This window comes from Megascapheus bottae, chromosome 28, assembly GCF_031878675.1.
Source record: "Megascapheus bottae isolate mThoBot1 chromosome 28, mThoBot2.hap1, whole genome shotgun sequence".
Taxonomy (NCBI): Eukaryota; Metazoa; Chordata; class Mammalia; order Rodentia; family Geomyidae; genus Megascapheus; species Megascapheus bottae.
This window is the reverse complement of record NC_143536.1, coordinates 8701192-8712493: the sequence shown is the minus strand read 5'-3', so window position 1 is coordinate 8712493 and position 11302 is coordinate 8701192. Positions and strand designations below refer to the sequence as shown.

Here is an 11302-nt window from a genome sequence, read left to right as displayed (position 1 = left end):
ATTCCTGGAGCCACAGTTCCATCAGTCCACCTGATCAGGTCAACTCTGTGGCCGGGGCTGGGGGGTGGGGCAGAAGGGGGACCTCATCTTTCGAATGAGCAGAGTGGGGAGGGCACATTGTCCTTTGATGTACTGGTGAGGACCAAAGGTATCTGGGATGTGCTCCTACGTGCCCAGGAATGCCCGGGAACATCCAGGCTCCAGGACGGGGCGTCACCTGTGGCTGACTCATCCCAGTGCCTCCTGCCACCTTGCCACAGCCACACCCCAAAGTCCTTTGGACAAGTTCTGATCACAAGAGCTTGTGTCTGTGGCCACTGGAACATGCCCCAGCCACCCCCCCCTCCTCCTCATGGCATGCCTGCAATGACCAAGGTGATATTTGATGTTCATTTCTGTATCTGCTGATGGGAAAAGGGGCGTGGTCCTTGGGAATGGGCTGGCAGCATTTCTTGGGGGGAGTAGCCTGTGGCCATCCAGAGCATCTGGGACACTGGCTATAGGTGGTGGTCACCTGGCAGTGGCCCCCACAAAACACTCGTGGGCCTTTGTTCTTCCCCTCCCAGAAGTACCTTCTTCGCTGCCTGCTCAGTTTCTCCTTTTGTGCCCCAACCTCATTTACTCCAACCAGACCCATTCCCCTTCCGTGGGGAGCCCCGTTCCCTCCATGCAAAGCCTGGACTCACTGCGCATTTAGCATTTATTTCCTGCTTTTCATCGCATCTTTTAGTCTTTCCTGTCCCAGCTGGCTTTGAACAACAACCTTCAGATCTCAGCCTTCTGAGTAGCTAGGATTACAGGTATGAAGCCACTGGCACCCAGTTCATCCACCTTTTATTATTGCTGGTTTTCAATTTTCTCCTAAAAGGACATGGGTAGAGCTGGGCGCCAGTGGCTCACACCTGTAATCCTCGCTACTCAGGAGGCGGAGATCTGAGGATCACAGTTCAAAGCCAGCCTGGGCTCAAAAGTCCATGAGCCTTTTTTTTTTTTGCCAGTCTTAGTGCTTGAACTCAGGGCCTGAGCTGTTCTTGGAGTTTCTCAAGGCTAGAGCTCTACCACGTGAGCCACAGGACCACTTTGGGCTTTTTTCTATGTATGTGGTACTGAGGAATCAAACCTGAGCTTTATGTATGTGAGGCAAGCACTCTACCACTACCTCAAGCTCCCAGCCCCCATGAGACTCTTGTCTCTATTTAACTGCCAGAAAACTGGAAGTGGTGCTGTGGTTCAAGTGGTAGAGTGCTAGCCTTGAGTTGAAGAGCTCAGAGACCAGAGTTCAAGCCCCACAACTGACAAAGAAAAAACAACCTCTCACAGACTTCCCGGCCCAGGCTGGCTTAGAACCACAATCTTCAGATCTCAGCCTCCTGAGTAGCTAGGATTATGGATATGAACCACCAGTGCCCCGCTCTCCGGCAAGTCATGCAGGGGTTAAGAGATAGGAGGATCTTCTTCAAAGGTATACAAGTGCTCAGTAAGTAGTGATTTTCCTACTACTGGGATTAAATGTTTATTGAGTATCCATTCTGCAAGGCCCTAAGGAGTCAGCAATGAAAAGACAGACACTGTACTAACAGCTGAGGCAAAATGAAGGCACCTGGCCCAGACAGAGCCTGCCAGAAACGTGAGGCGCCCTTCCTTTCTCTCCATGAACACACTAGGACTCCATGACCCCCCAAGGAAACCTGTAGAAAACCTGATGAAGGCTGGCAAGGAGTCCCAGGGAGAACATTTTCAGCTAGGGACAATCTCTGAGCATGATCACTGCATCTTCTCTCCTATATCTTCCACCTACCTGCTCTGACAGGGTCTAAAATTGGGGTGTTGAGACTTTACTTTCCTGGGGCCCAGCCTGTGGCTCACACCTACAGTCATAGTTAGTCTGGCTTTTCTGAGATCAGAAGATCATGGTTCCTAGTCAACCCAGGTAGAAAAAGTCATAAGAGGGCAGGTGTCGGTGGTGCATGTCTGTAACCCCACCTATTCAAGAGGCTGAGATCAGGGGTCGGAGTCTGACTTAGTGGTAGAGTGCTTGCCTAGCATGCACGAAGACCCAGGTTCGATTCCTCCGTACCACATACATAAAAAAAAGCTGGAAATGGTACTGTGGCTCAAGTGGTAGAGCTCTAGCCTTGAGAAGGTCCAAGGACAGTGCTCAGACCCTGAGTTCTCAAGACCTGAGACTGGCAAAAAAGGCATTGGTGGGGGGGCAGGAAGTGGGAGTAAAACATAAGAAGGGGTATCAATGTTCAAGAAGTAATGGACCCACTACCCAATGAATGTAACTGTAACCCCTCTATACATTACCCAGACAAATAAAATACAATTAAAAAAAAGAGTCTGAGATCTGAGGATTGTGATTTGAGTCCATGAGACTTAAGCGGTAATATTTTTTTTTCTGAGATTAATTGGAGATAAGAGTCTCACAGATTTCCTGCCTGGGCTGGCTTTGAACCATAATCCTCAGATCTCAGTCTCCCAAGTAGCTAGGATTATCAGCGTGAACCACCTCGACTGGCCCTCCATTTTTTTTCTCTTTTTTTTCCCCCCCTTTTTTGCCAGTCCTGGGCTTGAGCTCAGGGCCTGAGCACTGTCCTTGGACTTTCTCAAGGCTAGAACTCTACCACTTGAGCCTCAGCACCACTTCCAGCTTTTTTTCTTCTACGTGTGTGGTACCGAGAAATCGAACCCGGGTCTTCGTACATGCTAGGCAAGCACTCTACCACTAAGCCAAACTCCCAGCCCCGCAATATTTTTTTTAAGCCAGAAGTAGAGCTGTGTCTCAAGAGGTAGAGTGCTCCAACCTCGAGCATAGAAAGCTCAGGTCCAGGCCCCTTAGGGACTGTCACAAAAAAAGAAAAAAGAAAAAATGTTAAGAGTTAAAGGGAAGAATGAATGAGAAAAGGACATATCTGAATATCACTTTTATGTTGTTGTAACAAGTATGCCACGTAGAAACAATATAAGGAATGGTGTTGGAAGAGAGGGACTAGATGAGAACTCTCTGTATTTTCCCATCAAATTTTCTGTAAGCTAAAAACTGCTTAAATATTTTAAATACATTTTTTTTTGCCAGTCCTGATGCTGGAACTCTGGGCCCAGGTACTGCCCTGGCTTCTTTTTACTCTACCACTTAAGCCTGGCTTCTTCTGTCTTTTCAATGCTACTAACATACAGGTTTCTCCATCCTGAAGTTTCTCTCTCTCAGAAAAGGAGTTGTGTTGTGTGAGAAAAGTGACCTTTTTTTGTCAAAATGGAAGATTCTTAATGACTTTCCTGCCTTGGCTAGCTTTGAATGGTGATCCTCAGAGCTTAGCCTCCTGAGTACCTAAGGTGACAGGGATAAGCCACGCATTCCATAAACTTTGACCTCTGTCCGAAGCCCTGTGCTGAGGATGTCACCTGTCACAAGCCACAATTCCTCCACACAGGTATTCACACTCTGAGGGAGCAAATGACAAAAAAAAACAGATGCTAGTTCAGGGTACGTAGTGTCCAGAAAAAGAGCCTGGATTACATTCTATACTGTGAAGGTAATGGAGCCAGGTGCCATGGCTCACAGCTATACTCTTAGCTACTCAGGAGGCTGAGATCTGAGGATCCTGGTTCACAATGGAGAGAGGCTTATCTCCAGTGAGCCAGCGAAAAAAGTTAGAAGGGAAGATGTGGCTTAAGTGGTAGATTGCCAGCTGTGAGGGGAAAAAGCTAAGTAAGAGCATGAGTTCAAGCCCTAGTACTAGCAAGCACACACACACACACACACACACACACACACACACACACACACACACACACACACACACACACCCTGTCAACCAAAATGCCTCCTGGGCTTGATCAGAGTTTAGTAGCAAGAGACACCATGGGCCGGCCACTGGGAAGTTGTTAGCAGGTTTCTGAAGACTATGACTGCATAAGCATGTATGTGCAGTGTAGGTGGGGAAAGACAGGAGTGAGCAGTGTGCTGGTGCCAGGTGCGGTGGTGACACACCCCTGTAATTCCAGCAATAAGTTAAAAAGTGGGTGGGAGGGGGAACTGATAGCCACAGAACACTCCTGCAGGAGCCCTGATCTTTGTGTCCCAGTTGTGGGGTGGGGGGGGGATTGGAGGTGGTCAGACCTGAGCCTTTGATCCTCTCATCAAGCAGCCTGGCCTGACCTCGCCACGCTTGGGAGTCTACGCCTGAGGCAGCCAACGCTCCCACTCCTCTTCAGGTTCCCAGGTCTCTTTTGAACAGGCTAGGTGGAAGGAGCCAACCTGTAATTATCCTGGTGATAATTAGAGGCACTTCCATGGCTTTTTTTCAACAAACATTACACAAGCTGTGGCTCTCTCACTTGGAGGAGGGGGGGCCAGGAGGAGAGCCAAGCACCCCTCATGGGGGAAGGGGAGCCGTGTTCCTGCCAAACACACCTGATTCCCAGGCTGAGGCCCAGGTACCATAGATACACCTGGGGCTGTGCCAGCTTGGAGCTGAGCGTTGCTGGCACAGGGACCGAATGTCACTCCCTGAGTGCTACAGGCTAGGCAGCCTGCAGATAAACTGATGGCTTCAGCTTCACTCCATCCTTGCCTTCCCAGGGGCCTGTAACCTGCACAGCTTTCTTTGCTGAGGTGCCTTCTAAGTCTCTTTTTCCATCTCTCTCTGCCATGGGGCTTAAACTCCAGACCTGGGCACTGTCCCTGAGCTCTTTGTGCTCAAGACTAGCATTCTACCACAATGAGCCATGGCACCACAGAAGTCTTTGATCTGGCTTCAAACTTTGATCCTCAGATCTCAGCCTCCTGAGCAGCATGAGCCACGAGAGCCTGGCCTGCCTTCTGAGTCTTGACGACGTTCATGGAACTTACTCAAACTGCTAGTCTCTGGCCCCAGCACTGTCTCCTGGGACCAACCTCCCCACCCCAATGTCTTGCATTCACTGTGGGGTCACAATTCATGATTTCCTGAGAGATAATTTGGGAAGATATGGTGTAGACCAAGGAAAGAAAAGCTTTCTCCTTTTATATTCCAAACATCTTCCTTCCTTCCTTCCTTCCTTCCTTCCTTCCATCCATCCATCCTTTTCTCTCCTACTCCTTCCCCCCTCCTCTCTCTCTCCTCCTAGTCTTGGGGCTTGAACTCAGGGACTGGGCATTGTCCTTGAGCTTTCTCAGGGCTAACGCTTTACCAGTTGAGCCACAGTTCAATTTGCTATGTATGTGATACAAAGGAATCAAACCCAGGGCTTCATACATGCTAGGTAAGTACTCTACTACTAGGCCACACTCCTGGCCCTTTCCTTCCTTCTCTTTCTTCCTTTCTTACTGTCTTTTAGATTTTTCCCTCAAAGCTGGCGCTCTACCACTTGAACTACACCTGTAACTTCCAGCTCTTTCATAGGTAATTGGAGATAAGAGTCTTTACTGATTTCTCTGCCTGGGCTGGCTTTGAATTATGATTGTCAGAGCTCAGTCTCCTCAGGAGTTAGGGATGAACTATAGATGTTGTCTTCCTTCTTATCTTCCAGCACCATTTTTGCGCTGGACAGATTGACCTTCCCATCCGACAAAGGCCTTGATTTTCATTTCTTTGCCATTCAAGTTCCATTCACCCAACACTAAACTTCAACTTGGCTTAATCTTTGGTGACTCACTAGGAACCCAAGCCCAAGTGATTCGCCCAGAGGCACTGCATGTCATTTTTGTTTCATTAGCTACCTGTCCGATCTGTTTTGTTCTTAGCTCCCCAGAGAGGGAGCTTCTGCACTCTCCCAAAGCCACTCCTGTCCATGCCTTTCCCATGGGACCTAAAGGCTCAGTCGTCCTCCTTTGAGATGCAGCATGGCTGCATGTCTTATTCAAGGACACAGTTAACTTTCTGTAATCACATCTGGCAAAATTGTATAAGTTCCAACAAAATGTCAAGAGTTTAGGATGGGCTTGGTGGTCACACCTGGAATTCCAGATACCCTGGATGCAGAGGGAGGAGAATCCTTCAAGGGTTCAAGGTCGGCCCTGGAAATATTAACACCCTTATCTTTCAAATGAAATACAAACAAAAGGGCTAGGAGTAGAGAATTTGCCTAAGAAGGGTGAGGCCTTGAGTTCAATCCCCAGTCCCCCATGCATGCAGGAGCATGCACATGTACACACATTGTTTAGGCCTTCTCATCTGTCCATAATGTCTGGCAGGATTTATGGCTGGATAGATAGTTGAAAGGTGGTATCTGTGAGTGGGATATATTTTGTGGGTGGCTGCTTGATCATATCAGTTGGTCCTTTCCGCAGGTTCTCTGGTGGCTCTGCACAGGAGATACATGGGCCCTGGATGGTCCTGGCACCCAGCAGTGACGGAAGGAGGAAGAGAGCTTGCTTCTAGAGGAAAAATGTACTTGGCTTTCTCATGAAAGCGTTCCTCAAGGGAAACAGGCAAGCAGTAGTTGTATGGGCAATGGCCAACTGATCCATTTGCAGATAGATTCAGGGTGTGGTGTTCTCTGTAAGGCTGGGAAGGCCCTGGGAAACTGGATCAGAGCTAGAGTTTGGCTTCATGTTGGGACAGCTGTAAAGGAAGCAGGGTATGTCAGTTTCAGGTGTGAGCGCTTTGCTCTCTGTGAAGAAGGGGTGGGAACTTCAGGGGATTATACTTACAGTGTCTGTTGCCTGAGAACGTTCCAAAAACAATTCACAAACATAATACTTTGCAGTGAAGCGAGGTCCTTCAAGGTTTGGCCTCAATACACGTGTGTGTATGTCACTGGTCCTGGGCCTTGAACTTAGGGTCTGGGTATTGTCTTTTGCTCAGGGCTAGTGCTCCACCACTTGAGCCACAGCTCCACTTTTGGCTTTTTTTTTTGCCAGTCCTGGACTTTAGTTAAGGGCCTGAGCACTGTCCTTGGACTTTCTCAAGGCTAGAGCTCTACCACTTGAGCCTCAGCACCACTTCCGGCTTTTTGCTATGTATGTGGGATACTGAGGAATTGAACCCAGGTCTTCGTGCATGCTAGGCAAACACTCTACCACTAGGCCAAACTCCCGGCCCTACTTTTTTTTTTTCTTGTAGTATTAGTGGAGGAAAGAGTCTCACAGCCCATCCTGCTCAGACTAGCTTTTTTTTTTTTTTTTTTTTTTTTGCCAGTCCTGGGCTTGAGCTCAGGGCCTGAGCACTGTCCTTGGATTTTCTCAAGTCTTAGCACTCTACCACTTGAGCCTCAGCACCACTTCTGGCTTTTATCTATGTATGTGGTACTGAGGAATCGAACCCGGGTCTTCATGCATGCTAGGCAAGCACTTTAACCACTAGGCCAAACTCCCGGCCCCTCAGACTAGCTTTTAAGCACAATCCTCAGATCTCAGCCTCCTAAGGAGCCATGAATGCTCAGCCAACAATCCACACACAACAATCCACAGCACAAGGTCATTCACCGCAGGCCTGTCCAATCTCTTCTTGAACCTATGTATAGGCCTTAACTTATTAACTTATTCCAGTCTTTTTTTTTTTTTCCTCCTAGTCCTGGTGCTAAAACTCAGGGTCTGGGTGCTGTCTCTGAGCTTTTTTGTGCTGAACGCTAGTGTTGTATCACTTGAGCAACAGTGCCACTGCCAGCTGTTTTGAATGGTTCATGGGAGATGAGAGTCTCACGGAGATTTTTTTTCTGCCCAGACTGGCTTCCAACAGCAGTCCTCAAATCGCAACCTCCTAAATAGCTAGATTACAGGTGTGAGCCACTGGCATCTGGTTCTTATGCCAGTCTTTAACCAGAATACCTTCTGTCTGTCTAGACAGTCTGTCTCTCTCACCAGTGCTGGGGTTTGAACTCAGGGTCTGTGCACTGTCCCTTAGCTTTTTGCTCAAGGCTCTATAGAGTTTGGTTCTGCACAGGTTTCCACTCCCCAGATGCGCAGTTCTTGATCTTGCTGTTCTGTCAGGAGCTCTCTTCTCTACTCTGTGTCTTTGTAGGGCTGTAATATCCCAGCCATTTTTGGGGGGCCCTGAAGCCCCCAACAACAGAATCACCAGCACTCAGTGAACTGATCTAGTAGTCAGTTTAACAGCAGCGCACCTTAGGGCTGATAGGGAGCAGCTCGGATGTGCCGTGGGACTGAGCTTTTAAAGGTAAATACCACACGCAGGTAGTATGACTTCATCTTATGATGCCCACAGTCAATAACCACAAGGATGAAAGCACACACAGGTGGTCATAATCACTTGCAGGTGGTCGAGCTGGTTAAGCATTTTTACGAAACCAAAAACAATCTGGCAGCTAAGCCTGCCAGGTTATGACAGAGCCAGGTCTTTGTCACCTTTTCACGTGTCTGCTCATGTCCCCTCCTCAAGGCCTCCTTGCCATAGTCACTCTGTCTTCATTCCTTTGTGTTATCTTCATAAAACTTAGCAGCCTCTGAAATGATCTCCATGTCTTGGGCTATTGGCTTGGGCGTCAATGTCTCTTCCTTCAAATGTGAGCACCTGGAGGGGGACCCTGAGCTGAATTAGTTGACATGATTGTTGGTTGGTTCTAGGAAGGCAAACCTAGGCTATTTGATTTGGCACTGACCCTGGGCGCAATCAAGTTTAGCTGCTGCACAGAATATTTGCTCAGAGAAGGAAGGAATCGACTTAGGAATGAAGGAATGCAGCGCTCGGGCCGCTGACAGACGGGGTGTGTGATGGTCGAGGACCCGGGGCCAGCTGCAGATGCTTGACTGAAGGCTGACGGCTGGATGGCAGAGGCAGAGAGAGAGGGGGGAGACCGGGGGGGGGGGGAGGGGGAGGGGAGGGGAGGGGCGAGAGCAGGGAGAGAGGGGGACAGAAGAGAGGAGAGAGGGGAAAAAAAAAAACCCCGTGCACTGGGGCTTCTGATTGGCTGCTGCGGGAGGGGGGGCGGCGGCGGCGGGAGGCGGCTCCACAGCCGGCGGCTGTGCCAGCCACAGTTGCCTCGAACCCTGGAGCCGACGTCTCCGGGCAGGGGCCGCGCGCGAGGGGCGGGGCGAGCGTCACGTGACCGTGTTTTGGGCACGTGACCCGCGCGGGGCCTCGCTCGTCCCCCCCCCTCCCGCTGGCCTCCTCCCTCGGCGGGTGTGATCCGAGCGGCCTCGCCTCACCGCCTAGCGCCCCCCTCCGCTCCCGCCGCCGCCGCCGCCGCCGCCGCCGCCGCCCCCGCCCGCGCCCGCCGGCCATGTCCCCCGGCCGCCGCCGCCGCCGCCCGAGCTCGGCGTTCCCGCGGCCCGGCGCGCCCTGAGCGCGGGCCCGTCTTGCCGTTCGCCCGCCCCGGGGCCCCCTTGTTCTCCGCGCCGCCGCCGCCGCCGCCATGTTGGGTTTAGAGCCGCAGCGGAGCCGCCGCCGCCGCCGCGGGTGAGGGAGGCCCGAGAGCGGAGCCCGCCCCGCCCCGGGGCCCAGGGAGCGGGGCCGCCTCGGAGCCCGGCCTCGCCTCGGAGCCCGGCCTCGCCTCGTTCCGCCCGCAGTGCCAGCCAGCGAGCCAGCGAGCCAGCGAGCGCCGGGCCCCGGCCGCGCCTTCCGCTCCTCGGCCTGAGCGAGCCCGCCGCCGCCGCCGCCGCCGCGGGGCCCGGCCCCAGCCTGCCGCGGGGCCCCCGGGAGGCAGCGCCATGGCGGAGCAGACCTACTCGTGGTGAGTGCGGAGCCCCGGGAGGCCGCGGCGGGCGGGGGCGGCCGAGGGACCCCCAGCGGAGGGACCCGCGTCCGGAGAGGGAAGGGGGATGGAGGTGGCGGATGTCATCCAGCCACGGGCGGAGCGGGTGATGGAGGAGGAAGGGGAGCTTGACCCCCCCCCCCCCCGAGAGTGGGATTCCCTGTGGATGGAAAGTTGACTCTGACGAGCACCCCGGAACTGACTTGTGGGGGTGACTCCTGGGGCTGGAGGAATCGGAAGGGTGGAGAGAGGAGGACCAGGGCAAAGGTGGGTCACCGCCGGGCTGGAAGGGCTGGTGAGAACAGGTGATCCGAGGCAGAACTCGTAAGTGGAGGGAGAGGGAGGGAGAGAGTGAGTGGAGGCACTGTTTCCCCCCTTCCCCCTTGGGGGGTGCTGCTCAGCTCCAGGATGGGGAGCTAAAGCAGAGCTGGCAAGGTGGGCAGAGGCCCAGGAGCCAGGCAGGGGAGCCTCCCTGGATCTCCTCGTTCTGGAGGAGGAAGGCATGGCAGAGGTGTGTCTACTCTGTTGCGAAGAATCGAAGTGGCTGGGTGCCCCTGGGCCAGTTACCGAGGTGGAGGATCTGCCAGTTGGGTCTTCTGTGGGACTTGTGAAGTTATTGAGTAGGACCGGAGTGCATACTTGCCGTTCGTGTGATGACAACGTATGTCTCTGAAGGAAGAGTCCGGTGGTGAGGAAAGAGGGATGCAAAGATGCCCGCTTGCTGCGGGGCCAGAAGGACAAAGGTAGTAGAAGAACGTGGACAGAAGAAGTAATAGGAGATGGCAGTGTGGGGGAAATCTGGTTGCAAGCTGGAGTGGTGATTTGAAAATGGTTCATTCTTTGAAGCACATGTGGTTTAGAACACAACTGTAGACTTTCCCTTCTTCGAAAACAGCATCACTGAATGGAAGAGTCATGGCGTTTGAATTTGGAAGAGCTGGTTTGGAAATCCAGCCCCTTCACTGGACCCTGACTGGACTGACTTTGCTTTATAACTGGACAGGATAGTGAGTTCTTCATTCTTTCCCCCTTATCTGTAAAATAAGAGGATTACCTTTATCACAGGTTGAAAGGTGAAACGACTACCTTTCTTTACCAGTACTTGGCAAACCGGAGTGTTGTATTTTACTGTGAAGTGGCAAAATTAAACTCATGTTTATCATAGGGAAACATAAAGGAAATTGGTGATATCTGAAAATGAAGAATGGTTATAAGACAAGAATTCATTGTGTCTTGGCTAGGAAAAAGAGGGATGTTGATGGAAGATTAAGTCACAAGGGAACTTCAGTGATGTCTACACAGTCTCAAATAAAAAATAGCAGTTGTGACTGCAACATGTGTTTTAAAAGGATAAACTAAGGTAAACGTGATGGTTTTGAATAGCTTCTCAATGGCGAACCTGTTCCCCTTGGGTAATTCCCATAGAGCCCTCTGTGAGGACACCCAGCTGAATCCTCACTTTGCTGTTGCTACCATCCTCTATCGAGGGCCTTGAAAAAGTAGGTCAAGAATGGGGGGAAGCCAGTTGCTGGTGGCTCACACCTGTAATCCTAGCTACTCAGGAGGTTGAGCTTTGAGGATCATGGTTCAAAGTCAGCCCAGGCACAAAAGTCGATGAGACTCATTTCCAGTTAATTACTAGAAAATCAGAAGTGGCACTGTGGCT

At 51.5% G+C, this 11302-nt stretch overlaps 1 protein-coding gene across 1 annotated transcript in view; it reads left to right on the top strand.

The window, feature by feature from the left end:
- The first annotated feature begins 9328 nt into the window (after nucleotides 1-9328).
- Sppl3 (signal peptide peptidase like 3) overlaps nucleotides 9329-11302 on the top strand; it is a 78811-nt gene continuing 76837 nt past the window's right edge. The window contains exon 1 of the mRNA XM_090320281.1: nucleotides 9329-9615. Within this exon, the coding sequence (XP_090176407.1) occupies nucleotides 9593-9615 (23 nt within the window). The 5' untranslated portion in view covers nucleotides 9329-9592. The remainder of the gene's footprint in view (nucleotides 9616-11302) is intronic.